The sequence below is a fragment of the Ylistrum balloti genome, unplaced genomic scaffold (genome assembly GCF_031769215.1).
Source record: "Ylistrum balloti isolate Yb309-2 unplaced genomic scaffold, AGI_CSIRO_Ybal_v1 Utg371268, whole genome shotgun sequence".
In the NCBI taxonomy this organism is placed as follows: domain Eukaryota; kingdom Metazoa; phylum Mollusca; class Bivalvia; order Pectinida; family Pectinidae; genus Ylistrum; species Ylistrum balloti.
Genome location: NW_026782683.1, coordinates 609731 through 632325, shown reverse-complemented (window position 1 = coordinate 632325; position 22595 = coordinate 609731). Strand labels below are relative to the sequence as shown.

Below are 22595 nucleotides of genomic sequence, written 5' to 3'. Positions count from 1 at the left end.
GATTGATATTTAATGTCAGATTGAGATTGATATTTAATGTCAGATTGATATTTAATGTCGGGCAGATTGATATTTAATGTCAGATTGATATTTAATGTCAGATTGATATTTAATGTCAGATTGATATTTAATGTCAGATTGATATTTAATGTCAGAGATTGATATTTAATGTCAGATTGATATTTAATGTCAGATTGATATTTAATGTCAGATTGATATTTAATGTCAGATTGATATTTAATGTCAGTCAGATTGATATTTAATGTCAGATTGATATTTAATGTCAGATTGATATTTAATGTCAGATTGATATTTAATGTCAGATTGATATTTAATGTCAGTCAGATTGATATTTAATGTCAGTCAGATTGATATTTAATGTCAGATTGATATTTAATGTCAGTCAGATTGATATTTAATGTCAGATTGATATTTAATGTCGGTCAGATTGATATTTAATGTCAGTCAGATTGATATTTAATGTCAGATTGATATTTAATGTCGGTCAGATTGATATTTAATGTCAGATTGATATTTAATGTCAGATTGATATTTAATGTCAGTCAGATTGATATTTAATGATATATTTAATGTCGGTCAGATTGATATTTAATGTCAGATTGATATTTAATGTCGGTCAGATTGATATTTAATGTCAGATTGATATTTAATGTCAGATTGATATTTAATGTCGGTCAGATTGATATTTAATGTCAGATTGATATTTAATGTCAGATTGATATTTAATGTCAGATTGATATTTAATGTCAGTCAGATTGATATTTAATGTCAGATTGATATTTAATTTCAGACTGATATTTAATGTCAGTCAGATTGATATTTAATGTCGGTCAGATTGATATTTAATGTCAGATTGATATTTAATGTCAGATTGATATTTAATGTCGGTCAGATTGATATTTAATGTCAGATTGATATTTAATGTCAGATTGATATTTAATGTCAGAGATTGATATTTAATGTCAGATTGATATTTAATGTCAGTCAGATTGATATTTAATGTCAGTCAGATTGATATTTAATGTCAGTCAGATTGATATTTAATGTCAGATTGATATTTAATGTCAGATTGATATTTAATTTCAGACTGATATTTAATGTCTGTCAGATTGATATTTAATGTCAGATTGATATTTAATTTCAGACTGATATTTAATGTCAGATTGATATTTAATGTCAGATTGATATTTAATGTCAGTCAGATTGATATTTAATGATATATTAATGTCAGTCAGATTGATATTTAATGTCAGATTGATATTTAATGTCAGAGATTGATATTTAATGATATATTTAATGTCAGTCAGATTGATATTTAATGTCAGATTGATATTTAATGTCAGATTGATATTTAATGTCAGTCAGATTGATATTTAATGTCAGATTGATATTTAATGTCAGATTGATATTTAATGTCAGATTGATATTTAATGTCAGATTGATATTTAATGTCAGTCAGATTGATATTTAATGTCGGTCAGATTGATATTTAATGTCAGATTGATATTTAATGTCAGTTTGATATTTAATTACAGATTGATATTTAATGTCAGATTGATATTTAATGTCTGTCAGATTGATATTTAATGTCGGTCAGATTGATATTTAATGTCAGATTGATATTTAATGTTGGTCAGATTGATATTTAATGTCAGATTGATATTTAATGTCGGTCAGATTGATATTTAATGTCAGTCAGATTGATATTTAATGTCAGATTGATATTTAATGTCAGATTGATATTTAATGTCAGATTGATATTTAATGTCAGATTGATATTTAATGTCAGTCAGATTGATATTTAATGTCAGATTGATATTTAATGTCAGATTGATATTTAATTTCAGACTGATATTTAATGTCAGTCAGATTGATATTTAATGTCAGATTGATATATAATGTCAGTCAGATTGATATTTAATGTCGGTCAGATTGATATTTAATGTCGGTCAGATTGATATTTAATGTCAGTCAGATTGATATTTAATGTCAGATTGATATTTAATGTCAGATTGATATTTAATGTCAATTTAATGTCAGATTGATATTTAATGTCAGATTGATATTAAATGTCAGTCAGATTGATATTTAATGTCAGTCAGATTGATATTTAATGTCAGTCAGATTGATATTTAATGTCAGATTGATATTTAATGTCAGATTGATATTTAATGTCAGTCAGATTGATATTTAATGTCAGATTGTATTTAATGTCAGATTGATATTTAATGTCAGTCAGATTGATATTTAATGTCAGTCATTGATATTTAATGTCAGTCAGATTGATATTTAATGTCAGTCAGATTGATATTTAATGTCAGATTGATATTTAATGTCAGATTGATATTTAATGTCAGATTGATATTTAATGTCAGTCAGATTGATATTTAATGTCAGATTGATATTTAATGTCAGATTGATATTTAATGTCAGTCAGATTGATATTTAATGTCAGATTGATATTTAATGTCAGTCAGATTGATATTTAATGTCAGTCAGATTGATATTTAATGTCAGATTGATATTTAATGTCAGATTGATATTTAATGTCAGTCAGATTGATATTTAATGTCAGATTGATATTTAATGTCAGATTGATATTTAATGTCAGATTGATATTTAATGTCAGTCAGATTGATATTTAATGTCAGATTGATATTTAATGTCAGTCAGATTGATATTTAATGTCAGATTGATATTTAATGTCAGATTGATATTTAATGTCAGTCAGATTGATATTTAATGTCAGATTGATATTTAATGTCAGATTGATATTTAATGTCAGTCAGATTGATATTTAATGTCGGTAAGATTGATATTTAATGTCAGATTGATATTTAATGTCAGTCAGATTGATATTTAATGTCAGTCAGATTGATATTTAATGTCAGATTGATATTTAATGTCAGATTGATATTTAATGTCGGTCAGATTGATATTTAATGTCAGTCAGATTGATATTTAATGTCAGATTGATATTTAATGTCAGATTGATATTTAATGTCAGTCAGATTGATATTTAATGTCAGATTGATATTTAATGTCAGATTGATATTTAATGTCAGTCAGATTGATATTTAATGTCAGATTGATATTTAATGTCAGATTATATTTTTAATGTCAGTCAGATTGATATTTAATGTCAGTCAGATTGATATTTAATGTCAGATTGATATTTAATGTCAGATTGATATTTAATGTCAGATTGATATTTAATGTCAGTCAGATTGATATTTAATGTCAGAATGATATTTAATGTCGGTCAGATTGATATTAAATGTCAGATTGATATTTAGTGTCAGTCAGATTAATGTCAGATTGATATTTAATGTCAGATTGATATTTAATGTCGGTCAGATTGATATTTAATGTCAGATTGATATTTAATGTCGGTCAGATTGATATTTAATGTCGGTCAGATTGATATTTATATCAATGTCAGTCATTGATATTTATTTAATGTCAGATTGATATTTAATGTCAGATTGATATTTAATGTCAGATTGATATTTAATGTCAGATTGATATTTAATGTCAGATTGATATTTAATGTCAGATTGATATTTAATGTCAGATTGATATTTAATGTCAGTCAGATTGATATTTAATGTCAGATTGATATTTAATGTCAGATTGATATTTAATGTCAGTCAGATTGATATTTAATGTCAGATTGATATTTAATGTCAGTCAGATTGATATTTAATGTCAGATTGATATTTAATGTCAGTCAGATTGATATTTAATGTCAGATTGATATTTAATGTCATTGATATTTAATGTCGGTCAGATTGATATTTAATGTCAGATTGATATTTAATGTCAGTCAGATTGATATTTAATGTCAGATTGATATTTAATGTCGGTCAGATTGATATTTGTCAGATGTCGGTCAGATTGATATTAAATGCCAGATTGATGTTAAATGTCAATTTTGCTTTGAGAGTCGTTTTTCTTCAGTGGCAACAATTAGGAAATTTTTCACTACCTGACCAAGCTTTAAACAACTTGACCCTGACCACCAACAGTCTTTAGGAACTACAATGGGTTGACCAGTGACAGTCTTTAGGAACTTCAATGGTTGACCAGCGACATGACCCTGACCACCAATAGTCTTTAGGAACTACAATGGTTGACCAGCGACATGACCCTGACCACCAATAGTCTTTAGGAACTACAATGGTTGACCAGCGACATGACCCTGACCACCAACAGTCTTCAGGAACTACAATGGTTGACCAGCGACATGACCCTGACAACCAACAGTCTTTAGGAACTACAATGGTTGACCAGCGACATGACCCTGACAACCAACAGTCTTTAGGAACTACAATGGGTTGACAAGTGACATGACACTGACCACCAACAGTCTTTAGGAACTACAATGGTTGACCAGTGACATTCTTTAGGAACTACAATGGTTGACCAGTGACATTCTTTAGGAACTGCAATGGTTGACCACCAACAGTCTTTAGGAACTACAATGGGTTGACCAGTGACATGACGCTGACTACCAACAGTCTTTAGGAACTACAATGGTTGATCAGTCCTTCTAAATATAATACTATTATAGCCTTTTGATGAAGTCCACACCTGTATTTATTAACCCTGTGAAAGATAACACTGACCAGCAATGTTGTCCAAGGTTAATTTCATCTTTACTTAGGAAATAAATAAAGTTTGATATTTCTGTCAACAATCATTTGTTTGCAACATTATATTTATTAGCAAAAAAAATTCAACAACTTTAAAAAATACTGATAAGACATAGAAAACTTATGATCTTGTGATTAAGCTATTTACATAATAATTAACAAAAAACTGGTACAACATTAAATTGTTTCTAATTACTAAATACTTAGCATGTAGGATTTGTCCCGCTAATAAGTGGTCGTAGAATTTAACCAAGTAACGTGCACAGCTTTACTACTTTGAGAAATATGTAAAGATTACTTGAATATATAATTTTAGAATGCAGGAGACCATTCATAGAAAATTTTTTTTTCAATTTTCCAATTTTTGTGCAATTATAGCCTCAATGTTTATTCCAGAACTTTCATGTTTAAAACTTTTCAACTTCACTTCTTGAAATCCACCAGACTGCAATGCACTTAAGTAGCGATTCATGTCTATATTTCCACATTTGTCAAAATAACCTTTGGACTGTATCTTTTTCAAACGTTCATAGTTCATCGTTGTTACCATAACGGCACCTGGTTTCATCACACGGTTGAGCTCATTTACTGCCAAAGTCAGGTCAGGCCAGAAATAGTAACAGTTACAATGAAAGACTCGGTCAAAACTGTTGGATTTTAGAAAAGACATGTTGGCCACGTCAGCATGATGTAACTCCACCTTCCCGTTACTGATACCTTCGTTCACACGTTTTGTGGCAGATTCAACCATCTCCTCTGAAAAATCGACACCGTAAACCTTTCCATTTCCACCTGAAAAACAGTCAGATACTAAAGAAATTACTTTCTTAATTTCTGAGAAAACAAATCACCAAACAATAACTCCAACAAGATTTTCATGTTTACTGTACACAGGCAATCTTCAACTGTACATTACCTTTGCTGAAATAAACTTTGAGCATTTATAAGCAAATTTAGAGACATTGAGCAAATTAATGATAAGCAAAATCTGTTTCCCTGTAAACAGTCAGAGAAAACATTTTACATCTAATTACAATGGTAAATACAGATATTATAGAGATTGAACCATTCCCATCTTTTAGGAAATAAACAGGTGTTTGCCTTTTACCTGCCTAGGGAAAGTCAGCATGGACCTGATTTTATTTTGAAAATGTCTTACAATGGGGTCAGGTCATAACATTACATAGCATGACTTCGTTACTGATAATGGCATTCCAGGTAAGATTAATGATAGCACAATGCAGTGAGTTCACCGTTACAGCCTACGTTATTTGAAATTAAGTTAAAATGTAAAAAAAAAAGTGGAAGAGTAAAAAAAGTATTAGAGAAAAATAACTATTTTGTGATGTAGACAAAAAAATTATTTTCAATGTAAAGTTGTATGTTACCTTCTGGTGAAGACAACAAAGGACTCCTTTGTCAGAATTGATTATAACTAAATAGACAATATCCAAAATTAATGCCTTAGTAAAGTTAGTATTAATATGTCTACTTAGTCTCTTGGCATCATTTAAATCTGTTACACCATATATAGATCTATACACTAAATCAACAGTTTATCTGTTATCATTCAACAATCTGACATAATACCTTTTATAATGTTGTATGTGGCCTCTATTCCAATACCAGGACCGAAGCCGACCTCCAATACTTTGTAATCTGGCTGTACGTCACAGAGACGCACTGCTTCTAATTCTATAACTCTATTCTTCTTTTCAAGTCCATATTTCTGAAAAAGAGTGATGTATGATGTATCTTAACCCAAAGTCATTATTTTCATCAACTACTGTACTACAAATCAAGATACCACCTTCACCACTCACTACACAACCAAGGTAATGACCTTCATCACTCACTACACAAGCAAGGTCATGACCTTCATCACTCACTACACAAACAAGGTCATGATCTTCATCACTCACTACACAACCAAGGTCATGACCTTCATCAATATCTACACAACCAAGGTCATGACCTTCATCACTCACTACACAAACAAGGTCATGACCTTCATCAATCACTACACAACTAAGGTCATGACCTTCATCACTCACTACACAACCAAAGTCATGACCTTCATCACTCACTACACAACCATGGACATGATCTTCATCACTCACTACACAAACAAGGTCATGACCTTCATCACTCACTACACAACTACGGACATGATCTTCATCACTCACAACACAACCAAGGACATGATCTTCATCACTCGCTACACAAACAAGTTCATGACCTTTATCACTCACTACACAACTAAGGTCATGACCTTCATCTCTCACTACACAATCAAGGACATGGCCTTCATCACTCACTACACAAACAAGGACATGGCCTTCATCACTCACTACAAAACTAAGGTCATGACATTCATCACTCACTACACAACCACGGACATGATCTTCATCACTCACAACACAACCAAGGACATGATCTTCATCACTCGCTACACAAACAAGTTCATGACCTTCATCACTCACTACACAACAAAGGTCATGACCTTCATCACTCACTACACAATCAAGATCATGACCTTCATCACTCACTACACAAACTAGGTCATGATCTTCATCACTCACTACACAATGAAGGACATGGCCTTCATCACTCACACTCACTACACAAACAAGGACATGGCCACCATCACTCACTACAAAACTAAGGTCATGACCTTCATCACTCGATACACAATAAATGACATGGCCTTCATCACTCACTACACAAACAAGGTCATGACCTTCATCACTCACTAAACAACTAAGGTCATGAACTTCATCACTCACTACACAATCAAGGACATGACCTTCATCACTCACTACACAATCAAGATCATGACCTTCATCACTCACTACACAAACTAGGTCATGATCTTCATCACTCACTACACAATGAAGGACATGGCCTTCATCAGTCACTACACAAACAAGGTCATGACCTTCATCACTCACTACACAAACAAGGACATGGCCTTCATCACTCACTACAAAACTAAGGTCATGACCTTCATCACTCACTACACAATAAATGACATGGCCTTCATCACTCACTACACAAACAAGGTCATGACCTTCATCACTCACTAAACAACTAAGGTCATGAACTTCATCACTCACTACACAATCAAGGACATGATCTTCATCACTCACTACACACCTAAGGTCATAACCTTTATCATTCACTACACAACCATATTAGGCTATGATCTTCACCTCTCACTAGACGTTATCGCCTTGGTCCTCGCTGTAGCTAGCTATATGTAACCTAAGCTATGACCTTTAACCTTTGCTTTGTAACATTCTTCATCACTAGTGCATCAAACTGACCTCCTCACAAAACCAAGATCCCGACCTTCACCTACTGAAGTAATACAATTAGAACACACAAGTATAATAGTACTATTTCTTTAGTTCACTACGTCCAATTTAAGTACCTTAATCACTGATAATATGTGGTAGCTTTCTGATTTTCTCTCTCTACAAGATATCACCATATTCCATAAATGTGACTGACCTTAATGATTCGTCCAATTAATGTGGCCTCAGGCTTTCTTAAGTTACGACCAATCACTTCTCTCAATTTGGACGCAATCTAAAAAGAAACAAATCTCACTGTAGATTTTTTTTTCTGAGGACCATTAAACATCCTTTTGAAATCTTTCATTGGTGGAATGTCTATATATACAGAGGTCAGAATAGACAGGTAACACAGTAACACCTAGTTGAATATCTATATATGCAAAGGTCAGTATAGACAGGTAACACAATGACACCTGGTTGAATGTCTATTTATACAGAGGCCAGAATAGACAGGTATCACAATGACACCTTGTTGAATGTCTATATATACAGAGGTCAGTATAGACAGGCAACACAATAACACCTAGTGAAATGTCTATATATACAGAGGTCAGTATAGACAGGTAACACAATGATACATACCTGAATGTCTGTATATACAGAGGTCAGTATAGACAGGTAACACAATGACACCTTGTTGAATGTCTATACATACAGAGGTCAGTATAGACAGGTAACACAATGACACCTTGTTGAATGTCTATACATACAGAGGTCAGTATAGACAGGTAACACAATGACACCTTGTTGAATGTCTATACATACAGAGGTCAGTATAGACAGGTAACACAATGACACCTTGTTGAATGTCTATACATACAGAGGTCAGTATAGACAGGTAACACAATGACACCTTGTTGAATGTCTATACATACAGAGGTCAGTATAGACAGGTAACACAATGACACCTTGTTGAATGTCTATACATACAGAGGTCAGTATAGACAGGTAACACAATGATATAAAAGTAACGATCACACACTGAGAATGAAGGATTATTTTATTGACATCAATGTTTCATCGATAACCACATCAAATGGTACATATATAACAATATTACAAAAAGCATTCTTATCAAAACAATTCAAGAATTATCTGATCTGTCCATCATTGATTAAATGTTATTGCATTCTTATCAATTTTTTATCTTTTTTTTTCACATGCGATTTTCAACCAATCAATGTACAGCAAAATCTTTCTTCTTACAATACACTTGACAACACCTTCATCAAATAAACTTTGCTAACACTATAGTTTTTATCATGTAAGTTTGTAAAATGCCATTGATGACACGAAAATATCAGAAATCTGGCAATACAATTACATTCCATGGAGGTCAACATTAAAAAGATACAATAATTTTATTTTACATTGTGTTTCAAACATTTATATCACTGACATTTTACTGTGAAAAACTTTTCTATTACAAAATAATAGCTGTAAAAGTCTGCAGCAAATATATTGATAGAAATGTAATCAACTTTCCTTATTGTACTTCACATGAAATCTTCAGGTTGGATGATTATCTCCCTTGAGTTTTCCTTTTTCTCTTTGTTCCATGGTTGTATGTGCACCTTTTCTGTTGTGGCACCAGGTTACAAGGTGTATGTACATGTATGATACATGAGTGTATTATAGAACAAGAGGCCTAGTGGCCTTGACAGTCACCTGAGATAATTAATATTGAATATAAAGAGTAATTAGCTTTCAAGTGTCATGAAAAAGAAATTGTGATATTGATGATAGTAAGCCAGTGTCAATATAAGCATACCATCAAAACTGTCATCCTATACTGATGATTCTTATGAAGTTACTTCCAAAGGGAAATAACTGTTATGCTCAAAAATGCTAATTTTTTCTATCTGTTAACCTCATCTCCAGAAAGAAATGTGAGAGTCATTTTGATAACCAAAGCACTTAAAGAAGCCTCCACCCTAGAAGAGCATTGGATTCAGACATACCTAAGTGTCGAGAAGAAGATTTTTAAATTTAAATAAATTTGGTCCCTTTTGACTCAGTCAGGATCAATCTACTCATACCATCAAGCCTTCATCCTTCACTCATAATTCTAATCAAATTTGAAATAATTCCACTAAAATTTACACAAATGTTAGACATCCAGTGAGATATTTTTATTTATATCACTTTTATAATATTCTCATATTACAAAGGTAAAATCAAGTGTTTGTTACACGAGAGACCTAGCTAGATGATGATGTTTTCTCGTCTCCTTGACCCTGCCTGTCGCCAGGCCGAGTCCAATCAACGTGTGGCGATTCTCTGGCGACGTTACCTAGTAGATCTATATATACCTATATATTGGTAATGTTTGGTGCCTGGGGCACACCACTAACCACTCTCTGAGGTGTGAAACACTTAAGAGACTAATTAACACAGGGTCCAGTTGTATTTCAATAAAAGTCAAATTAAAAATGACCTTTTTCTTCATCGTTCAATATCTAATATGCCTCTGATCACTACTTAGTCATAACTGTATGAGTTTTCAATTTAATTTTTCAATCCAAAATGGAAGTTAACCATTGTTACCAAACCATACACAATTGTGTTCCTATTACGGAGTTGTGTACTTGATACTGAATATTATGCCAGTGTGCAGACGATGCAGACAATGAATGCACAATGTACGGACAATGTAGGCACAATGTACTGACAATGTAGGCACAATGTACGGACAATGTAGGCACCATGTACTGACAATGTACGGACGATGTAGGCACAATGTACGGACAATGTAGGCACAATGTACTGACAATGTACGGATGATGTAGGCACAATGTACGGACAATGTAGGCACAATGTACGAACAATGTACGGATGATGTAGGCACAATGTACGGACAATGTAGGCACAATGTACGGACAATGAAGGCACAATGTACGGACAGTGTACGGACAATATAGACACAATGTACAGACAATGTAGGCACAATGTACTGACAATGTAGGCACAATGTACTGACAATGTAGGCACAATGTACAGACAATGTAGGCACAATGTACTGACAATGTAGGCACAATGTACTGACAATGTACGGACGATGTAGGCACAATGTACGGACAATGTAGACACAATGTACGGACAGTGTAGGCACAATGTACAGACAATATAGACACAATGTAAAGACAATATAGACACAATGTACAGACAATGTACAGACAATATAGACACAATGTACAGACAATGTACAGACAATATAGACACAATGTACAGACAATGTAGGCACAATGTACGGACAATGTAGGCACAATGTACAGACAATGTACAGACAATATAGACACAATGTACAGACAATGTAGGCACAATGTAAGACAATGTAGGCACAATGTACAGACAATGTACAGACAATATAGACACAATGTACAGACAATATAGACACAATGTACAGACAATGTAGACACAATGTACAGACAATATAGACACAATGTACAGACAATGTAGGCACAATGTACAGACAATGTACAGACAATATAGACACAATGTACAGACAATATAGACACAATGTACAGACAATGTAGGCACAATGTACAGACAATGTAGGCACAATGTCCAGACAATGTACAGACAATATAGACACAATGTACAGACAATATAGACACAATGTACAGACAATGTAGGCACAATGTACTGACAATGTACAGACAATATAGACACAATGTACAGACAATGTAGGCACAATGTACAGACAATGTACAGATAATATAGACACAATGTACAGACAATGTAGGCACAATGTACTGACAATGTACAGACAATATAGACACAATGTACAGACAATATAGACACAATGTACAGACAATGTAGGCACAATGTACTGACAATGTACAGACAATATAGACACAATGTACAGACAATGTAGGCACAATGTACTGACAATGTACAGACAATATAGACACAATGTACAGACAATGTACAGACAATATAGACACAATGTACAGACAATGTAGGCACAATGTACTGACAATGTAGGCACAATGTACGGACAATGTAGGCACAATGTACGGACAATGTAGGCACAATGTACGGACAATGTAGGCACAATGTACGGACAATGTACAGACAATATAGACACAATGTACAGACAATGTAGGCACAATGTACTGACAATGTACAGACAATATAGACACAATGTACAGACAATATAGACACAATGTACAGACAATATAGACACAATGTACTGACAGTACTGACAATGTAGGCACAATGTACTGACAATGTAGGCACAATGTACTGACAATGTAGGCACAATGTACAACAATGTAGGCACAATGTACTGACAATGTAGGCACAATGTACAGACAATGTACTGACAATGTACTGACAATGTAGGCACAATGTACTGACAATGTAGGCACAATGTACTGACAATGTAGGCACAATGTACGGACAATGTAGGCACAATGTACTGACAATATAGACACAATGTACTGACAATATAGACACAATGTACTGACAATATAGACACAATGTACGGACAATGTAGGCACAATGTACAGACAATGTAGGCACAATGTACAGACAATATAGACACAATGTACAGACAATGTAGGCACAATGTACAGACAATATAGACACAATGTACAGACAATATAGACACAATGTACGGACGATGTAGGCACAATGTACTGACAATGTAGGCACAATGTACAGACAATATAGACACAATGTACTGACAATATAGACACAATGTACAGACAATATAGACACAATGTACTGACAATATAGACACAATGTACGGACAATGTAGGCACAATGTACAGACAATGTAGGCACAATGTACAGACAATATAGACACAATGTACAGACAATGTAGGCACAATGTACTGACAATGTACAGACAATATAGACACAATGTACAGACAATATAGACACAATGTACAGACAATATAGACACAATGTACGGACAATGTAGGCACAATGTACAGACAATGTAGGCACAATGTACAGACAATATAGACACAATGTACAGACAATGTAGGCACAATGTACTGACAATGTACAGACAATATAGACACAATGTACAGACAATATAGACACAATGTACAGACAATATAGACACAATGTACTGACAGTACTGACAATGTAGGCACAATGTACTGACAATGTAGGCACAATGTACTGACAATGTAGGCACAATGTACAGACAATGTAGACACAATGTACTGACAATGTAGGCACAATGTACAGACAATATAGACACAATGTACTGACAATATAGACACAATGTACAGACAATGTAGGCACAATGTACTGACAATGTAGGCACAATGTACTGACAATGTAGGCACAATGTACGGACAATGTAGGCACAATGTACTGACAATATAGACACAATGTACTGACAATATAGACACAATGTACTGACAATATAGACACAATGTACGAACAATGTAGGCACAATGTACAGACAATGTAGGCACAATGTACAGACAATATAGACACAATGTAAGGACAATGTAGGCACAATGTACAGACAATATAGACACAATGTACAGACAATATAGACACAATGTACGGACGATGTAGGCACAATGTACTGACAATGTAGGCACAATGTACAGACAATATAGACACAATGTACTGACAATGTAGGCACAATGTACAGACAATGTAGGCATAATGTACTGACAATGTAGGCACAATGTACAGACAATGTAGGCACAATGTACTGACAATGTAGACACAATGTACTGACAATATAGACACAATGTACTGACAATATAGACACAATGTACGGCACAATGTAGGCACAATGTACAGACAATGTACAATGTACAATAATATAGACACAATGTACAGACAATGTAGGCACAATGTACAGACAATATAGACACAATGTACAGACAATATAGACACAATGTACAGACAATATAGACACAATGTACGGACGATGTAGGCACAATGTACAGACAATGTAGGCACAATGTACTGACAATGTAGGCACAATGTACAGACAATATAGACACAATGTACAGACAATATAGACACAATGTACAGACAATATAGACACAATGTACAGACAATGTAGGCACAATGTACTGACAATGTAGGCACAATGTACTGACAATGTACAGACAATATAGACACAATGTAGAGACAATGTAGGCACAATGTACAATGTAGGCACAATGTACAGACAATGTAGGCACAATGTACTGACAATGTAGGCACAATGTACAGACAATGTAGGCACAATGTACTGACAATGTAGGCACAATGTACAGACAATGTACAGACAATATAGACACAATGTACTGACAATGTAGGCACAATGTACAGACAATGTACAGACAATATAGACACAATGTACAGACAATATAGACACAATGTACAGACAATGTAGGCACAATGTACAGACAATGTAGGCACAATGTACTGACAATGTACCGATGATGTAGGTACAATGTACAGACAATGTAGGCACAATGTACGGACAATGTAGGCATAATGTACGGACAATGTAGGCACAATAAGTAGACAATTTATGAATGAAGCATAGTTGATGTAAACACATTGTAAGCATGAAATAGCTGGTGCATTGTGTGTTACACCAACTGTACCTTTTTTCGGTAGTGGAAGTTATCTCCCCTTAATTTCATATCGCATTTCCTTCTTCTTTGATATTAGATCATTCCTCAATTTTGTACCACAATATATCAGCTCTCAGGTTTTTTTTCTTGTATATACACCTATTTCATGTTGGATTATGTCCCCTTAGTTTTCTCTTCCACTTTCCATTTTATATCGCTGTCTCTCTTAGCTTCTTCTTCAGTGGTTTTCGTCTTTTTCCCCAACAAAAGCAAAAATTGCCTGATATTTACGGCCAGTTGTTTCATGCTGTATAGAATCCATTTTAACGTCTGTAAACCCTGCCATATTCAGTACTTCAATGTAATCCTCTGGGTTGGGTTGTCCATATTGTAATAAATTCTTTTTTTGTGCATTTTCAATAGCGTCTATATCTAAAGTTGTCACCATGACACCTCCCGACCTCATGATACGTAGAAGTTCTTTAGTAGCTTTTAATTTATCTGGCCAAAAATAGTAACAATTACAATGAAACACACGATCAAACATGTTACTGTCGAAGGTAGTTTCTGCGATATCGCCTTCATGTAAACTCAGTTTTCCAGTATCTAAGTATTCAGTGTTTCGTTCTGAAGCCGTTTTCAACATCAAACTAGAGATGTCAATTCCATGCACCACACCACTGCCATCTGTAAAAAAATAATCAATAAATTATACTTTTGGGCTACTTTCCCCTCTAAGGAAAATACAAAATCACTTTTAGATAACAGAATGGTTTTCTCTATTAGAAAAGTTTTCTTTGAATTGAAGATTATACAATGTTTGAAGCTACTTTTTATTGTCAGGAAAAATCAACATTTTGGTTTTTTTTCTTTATAAGGAAAATTATTGTAGACAATCACCATGGATAAGGTAACCAGATATCACGAGGGGAAATGTGATTTATTAAACTATAAACCATATATGATGATCTTACCCTTGATAAGTTGACAGGCAGCATGTATTCCAATTCCTGGTCCAAACCCGACCTCCAGTACCTGATGATGTGGTTGTATGTCACACAGACGCACTGCTTCTGTCTCCAGGACAGCGTTGTTCTCCTCCAGATGTCTCTGAAAATCAATCACATGTACATCAATAGAGTTACTATGGAACTATCTCATGTTTAGACTTCACCGTCATTGTTTGTTCTGTGTTGGTTATTTCTTCATACTCCCAAAACATAAAAGGGATACATTTTATCATTATGTGTGTGTCTCTAGATGTCTAACAAATTATAACTGTTAACTAAAGTTCCACATCTTCAAATCATGATAGAAAGTCAGTGTTCTTTCCATTGTTTTTACATTTGTTTGATAAATCATTCAATCTATAAGTAATAAAGCTGATGATCTATAAATCAAAGTTTATACATCACCTCCTTTACGTACCGTTACTATGTGCCTGCCAATAAAAGTGTCCTCTGGTAACCTGTAGTTACGAGCAAGTTTTTCTCGGTACCAGCGTATTATCTGTAGAGATATATAAATATAAATAATACATAAGGAATCATTTCAGTTATAAGTATATATGTCAGCACAGGGGAGGAAGCTGTCATTAACTGATCAGATACTCTTAACCCCGCCCCCTAGATTACTTAACCCCTCCTACCATCCCCCTGGATTACTGAACCCCTCCCCCTGGATTACTCAACCCCTCCTACCATCCCCCTGGATTACTGAACCCCTCCTACCACCCCCCTGGATTACTTAACCCCTCCTACCACCCCCCTGGATTACTTAACCCCTCCTACCATCCCCCTGGATTACTGAACCCCCACCCCCCTGGATTACCCCTCCTACCAACCCCTCCTACCACCCTGGATTACTGAACCCCTCCTACCATCCCCCTGGATTACTGGATTACTGAACCCCTCCTACCCCCCCCCCTGGATTACTCCCCCTCCTACCACCCCCCTGGATTACTTAACCCCTCCTACAATCCACCTGGTTTACTGTCCCCCTCCCCCTTGATTACTTAACCCCTCCTACCATCCCCCTGGATTACTGAACCCCTCCTATTACTGAACCCTCCCCCTGGATTACTTTAACCCCTCCTACCATCCCCCTGGATTACTTAACCCCTCCTACCATCCCCTCCCACCCCCCTGGATTACTGAACCCCTCCCCTGGATTACAACCCCTCCCCCTGGATTACTTAACCCCTCCTACCATCCCCCTGGATTACTTAACCCCTCCCCATCCCCCTGGATTACTGAACCCCTCCTACCACCCCCTGGATTACTTAACCCCTCCCCCTGGACCCCCCTACCACCCCCTGGATTACTTAACCCCTCCTACCATCCCCCTGGATTACTGAACCCCTCCTACCATCCCCCTGGATTAATGAACCCCTCCCCTTGGATAACTTTACCCCTCCTACCACCCCCCCCCCTGGATTACTTAACCCCTCCTACCATCCCCCTGGATTACTTAACCCCTCCTACCATCCCCCCTGGATTACTGAACTGAACCCCTCCTACCATCCCCCTGGATTACTGAACCCCTCCCCCTGGATAACTTAACCCCTCCTACCATCCCCCTGGATTACTTAACACCTCCTACCAACCCCCTGGATAACTTAACCCCTCCTACCAACCCCCTGGATAACTTAACCCCTCCTACCAACCCCCTGGATTACTTAACCCCTCCTACCATCCCCCTGGATTACTTAACCCCTCCTACCACCCCCCTGGATTACTTAACCCCTCCTACCATCCCCCTGGATTACTGAACCCCTCCTACCATCCCCCTGGATTACTGAACCCCTCCCCCTGGATTACTGAACCCCTCCCCCTGGATAACTTTACCCTTCCTACCACCCCCCTGGATTACTTAACCCCTCCTACCATCCCCCTGGATTACTGAACCCCTCCCCCTGGATTACTGAACCCCTCCTACCATCCCCCTGGATTACTGAACCCCTCCCCCTGGATAACTTAACCCCTCCTACCACCCCCCTGGATTACTTAACCCCTCCTACCAACCCCCTGGATTACTGAACCCCTCCTACCAACCCCCTGGATAACTTAACCCCTCCTACCAACCCCCTGGATTACTTAACCCCTCCTACCTTCCCCCTGGATTACTTAACCCCTCCTACCATCCCCCTGGACTACTTAACACCTCCTACCAACCCCCTGGATAACTTAACCCCTCCTACCAACCCCCTGGATTACTTAACCCCTCCTACCATCCCCCTGGATTACTTAACCCCTCCTACCATCCCCCTGAATTACTTAACACCTCCTACCAACCCCCTGAAAACATTTTCTGTTGTAGTCACCTTCAAATTTTCTGAACATTAACTAAAAAATGCCTTGAAATTACTCAGAATTTGCACATTTTCATAATTATTAAATATTTTGCCAATTAAGATATCCATTGTGAATATATAAACAATACAATCAGGTAACCCATCACAGCTATAAACATTCAGTGGAGTCCTAGCTACACACCCATCACAGCTATAAACATTCAGTGGAGTCCTAGCTACACACCCATCACAGCTATAAACATTCAGTGGAGTCCTAGCTACACACCCATCACAGCTATAAACATTCAGTGGAGTCCTAGCTACACACCCATCACAGCTATAAACATTCAGTGGAGTCCTAGCTACACACCCATCACAGCTATAAACATTCAGTGGAGTCCTAGCTACACACCCATCACAGCTATAAACATTCAGTGGAGTCCTAGCTACACACCCATCACAGCTATAAACATTCAGTGGAGTCCTAGCTACACATCCATCACAGCTATAAACATTCAGTGGAGTCCTAGCTACACATCCATCACAGCTATAAACATTCAGTGGAGTCCTAGCTACACACCAGTCCTAGCTACACATCCATCACAGCTATAAACATTCATTGGAGTCCTAGCTACACACCCATCACAGCTATAAACATTCAGTGGAGTCCTAGCAACACACCCATCACAGATATAAACACTCAGTGGTGTGGTCCTAGCTACACACCCATCACAGCTATAAACATTCAGTGGAGTCCTAGCAACACACCCATCACAGATATAAACACTCAGTGGTGTGGTCCTAGCTACACATATGCTGCCAATGAAGAATGAATTCTTTATTTTGCCGTTTTACATCTTAAGACATATCTATGGGAACATGATTTAGTAAATGCTGATCAAGAAATGATTTTAAATTTTCCAAATGCTGAGTTATCAACGACATTGATTCTACAAGACTCTGATATATCTAACCAAATCAAAATGGCGTCCAGCTTTGTTAAATTTTCACCAATAATCGCAAGGGAATTGAATTTGTGATTAACTATTCTCAAATATTGATGCAAAAACAAATTCCACACAAAATATAAGTGATTCACAGTATACAAAAAACAGAGGAAAATTAAAATACGGGGTAGTACAGTCATGTTGTATCATGATGTACATCAAAATTACTGCTAAAGCTTAAAGTCTTCAGAACATTGTCATCATTTTTTGCTTTTTTAATCTACAAACACAGCATAAGGAATATGTGTTTTATAAAGGGTTCAACTTACAGAAAGTCCTTCCTGAAGTGATGTAATTTCGCTTAAATAATTGTTGATCGTTTCCTCCAGTTCACAAGGCAATCAGCAGTTTCACATAAAAACCGAAAGACTGACGTACTGTGCCAATATATTGACCAATAAAAAATATTGGACATATTTGTTACTTCATCTCTCCCACAATAAGCCCATGGGCCTACTTCATATAAGCTCTGACACAAGGAGCTGACCTTATTAATAGCATAGGGCAAAAGTATAGCATTTGACTGTGATTCTGTAGTAACAACAATAGACGTCAGTGGGCTTATTACAGGACAATGATATACATTGTAGTATTGGTTGGTAATTCTACAATATCTACCACAGATATGGATGAGCTTGTTACAGGACAATGATATAATATTTGTTGGTAATTCTACAATATCTACAATAGATATGGGTGGGCTAATTACAGGACAAGGATTACATTACTTTACACTGAACACAGGACAATACCAAAGATGTTGTAATATTGCAGGCGTGTGCAAGAAGCATGTGCATAGAAAACAAATATCAAAATAACTGTACATGTGAATGCATTGTAAGTTATGTGCTTGAAAAATACATTGATGATGAACCATTTAAAAAACACACAAAATCAAAAATCTAATTTCCTTTTCTAGACTGGATAAATTATTGGATTGTGATCAGCTGAGAGAAATAATTGGTTGGGCTACTGACAAGGGATTTAAACAATGGCATGTCCATCCTCACACAATAAAAATCATTCATCGGTTCATCAATGAAGTGTAGGTGTAATAGCGTTGGTCCAGAGGCACTGGTTTTAAGTTCATAACATACATTATATATATATATAGGTCTTTTTCTCTGAGGATAAACATGTTTCAATAAAAGAGACAGCTTTACTGATATCTATCAAAAAGGGTTGAACAATGAACATTTACACACATCATTTCAGCCTGACATCCCTCCTGTTAGACCGAAAAATTAATTCTCTAAAGAAATGATTATTTAATGTCAATATTAACATTTATTATTTTGTAGTTAAGAGTATAGAATTGATTCAATAACTATTGAGATATGTTCATATCTACAAGATCTATGGGACTTTGAATGCCGAAAAGTTGCCAATTTTATGCCATTCTGCACAATAACTTTTTTATGGTTTTATTCAGATTTTCACCAAACTTGTCTCTTTTACACCAGACCTTGTTTGGGTTATGCTCCAACTCACTGTACTGATTCCTATATTGATCTTGTTTTAATACAAGTCACTGATCATTCTCAAGTCATCCAAGTGGACACATTATATAAAGCAATCATAAACAGATATTTGTTGACTGTCTGGCCTAGATTAGAATGCAGGAATGCATGACCACAATCTCAGCATAAGACTCCTACGTTGCAGGTAATGCAATTTATTACAGAAAAGACAATTTTTAATTATATTGCACTGATCACAATGAATCATCACAATAAACCATACACATAGTTTATTTGTAGTGTCACGTAGTCTATTTTAGGAATGTTTTAGCAAGTGTATATCTGTATGGATACGTCGCGAGTTATCTTACCGAGTGCATGTGTTATTGTTTATCTTGGGAGATGTGCGCGTACCGCTGTCAAGGTGAGTCAATCTATATTTAGCCGTCACACTTGGCCAACCGGTCAGGGCACCTGTTCCATTGTTAGCGTGCGTGGGTCAAGCTGTCATATAATGTTGTTGAGTTGTCTTGTATTCTTTATTGTAATAGTTTGTAATGGGCATAAGAGTGTGTAAGTCAAGTGGCCATGAGTTTTCTTTGTAAATCGTCCGCCTTTCTTCATGCAGACTGAGCTCGTTCGTTGTGCTGTGCAGACGTGTTTTTGACACCCTGTTTTATTATTGCTCATGTCTTATCCCGTTGCCCCCTCGCTTATTTCAGTGTACTCAAACATGTTCTGATCCTGAATACACATCTTAAGTGACTTTTCAGTCGTTGAGTGGATTTTCTCATAAATTCGCCCTAAAATGATACATGGCCCACTGGCCGAGTCCCAAACTAATATGTTGACAGTATCTTTTTAAGTTTACATGAATGTGGCCATTACTATTGTTATCATATTCAACCTTGTAGAAGATCTTGGAGTTTAAAGCTTTAAGATAATTAGTTTAAAAAACAATAATCTAGCGCAGGTGAAACTTTCGGTGCACGCAATAGTGTATCGTCGAATTCGTCGGCAATAGTCTAGTTACTACATACATTTTTACGGAATCTTCCTGTCGCCCACTTTTTCCTAATCAGTAATACTAAATAGTTCCATCCCTAGGACTAATTTTTCAACCTAGAATCCAAATCTGGAACCTGACATTGGCCAAAACGACAAATAACAGTTGATGAAAAGTCATGTTTCACTTTCGAGAAAATACGCACTTACCTGGCTCATGTTTGGTTCCGTTTCGTTACGACAAAATTCAGTAAGAATGAGAAATTAAGAAACCTTGGGTACTGCCGCTACCTGGTCTCCAGTGGTGTTAAAAATACCACGTGATTGGTGCATCAATACCAGATAAAAGCCTAGTCACACACTCAGGCTTATCAAGTGTCCTAGGCTCGGTTATAACCGCAACAAGGACGTTAAGCTAAACAAAAAACAAAAAAAAAACAGGCTTATCAAACAGACCAGACCTCTCGACCTGCAGATTTTTACTCTCGCCATTTTGTACATTTCATAGGTCACGTGATAAACTATTTATATCATAACATTCGCAGTATTCATGTAAATATTTTAAGGGCGCAAGTGAGTAAATTTTCACACATGAGAGTGAAAGTGGCGTAGAAAGTCGTCAACAAGAATATATCAACATATCAAACATAAACAGTATCCATACTCAATTTCAATAAAGCTAGGACATCTATCCCCATCGAAATGATGTGTCGCCAGCCATTAAATCACTTCGACCAACACGTGGTCCTGTCATCTCTAAATTACGGTTCTTGTCTTGAAAGAGAAACCCAGCTGGTAATCACTATTCACGATCTTTTCGCAAACTTTGACAACGCTTGGAATAACAGCCATTTAAAATTCAACCTTGTAAGAATCAATCAGGAGAATCAGGGACGTCCCTGGGAGAACTGATGAGGAGACTTCGGTGAAATCAGGGACGTCCCTGGGAGAACTGATGAGGAGACTTCGGTGATATCAGGGACGTCCCTGGGAGAAATGATGAGGAGACTTCGGTGAAATCAGTCGAGATGGTAGTAATGCTTACAGAGACAGGGGATCGGCTTATCGGAGGGGAGGGGGGGACGGCAAACAGTTGATTGGTTGGTAGACAGGTTTTTTGTCATCTTCACTCCTTCCGAGTTCGGGTATCGTCTCACTGGCGAATGTCATTGTTCTGGCAAAAAGTCAACATTAACTTACATGACTGACGCGGTGTCCCACCGAAAATTCCTACGTAAGCTGGACTTG

At 36.2% G+C, this 22595-nt stretch overlaps 1 protein-coding gene across 1 annotated transcript; it reads right to left on the bottom strand.

Moving 5' to 3' along the window:
- Positions 1–4655: 4655 nt before the first annotated feature.
- On the bottom strand, positions 4656–21823 carry LOC132561720 (uncharacterized methyltransferase YdaC-like). Its single transcript, XM_060226422.1, has 4 exons — positions 21558–21823; positions 8190–8267; positions 6267–6405; positions 4656–5468 (listed from the first exon to the last, which is right to left on the bottom strand). The coding sequence occupies exons 1-4, from the start codon at positions 21564–21566 to the stop codon at positions 5026–5028; spliced, it is 669 nt and encodes a 222-aa protein (XP_060082405.1). The 5' UTR covers positions 21567–21823; the 3' UTR covers positions 4656–5025.
- Between the last annotated feature and the right edge of the window lie 772 nt (positions 21824–22595).

What these genes read in the sequence shown, in the direction of transcription:
- LOC132561720 (XM_060226422.1), bottom strand. An exon ending in TAATTGGACGAATCATTAAG is followed by an intron (nt 6,406 to 8,189) that starts GTCAGTCACATT and finishes ACTCTTTTTCAG; the next exon opens with AAATATGGACTTGAAAAGAA. An exon ending in CACATACAACATTATAAAAG is followed by an intron (nt 5,469 to 6,266) that starts GTATTATGTCAG and finishes ACTGTTTTTCAG; the next exon opens with GTGGAAATGGAAAGGTTTAC.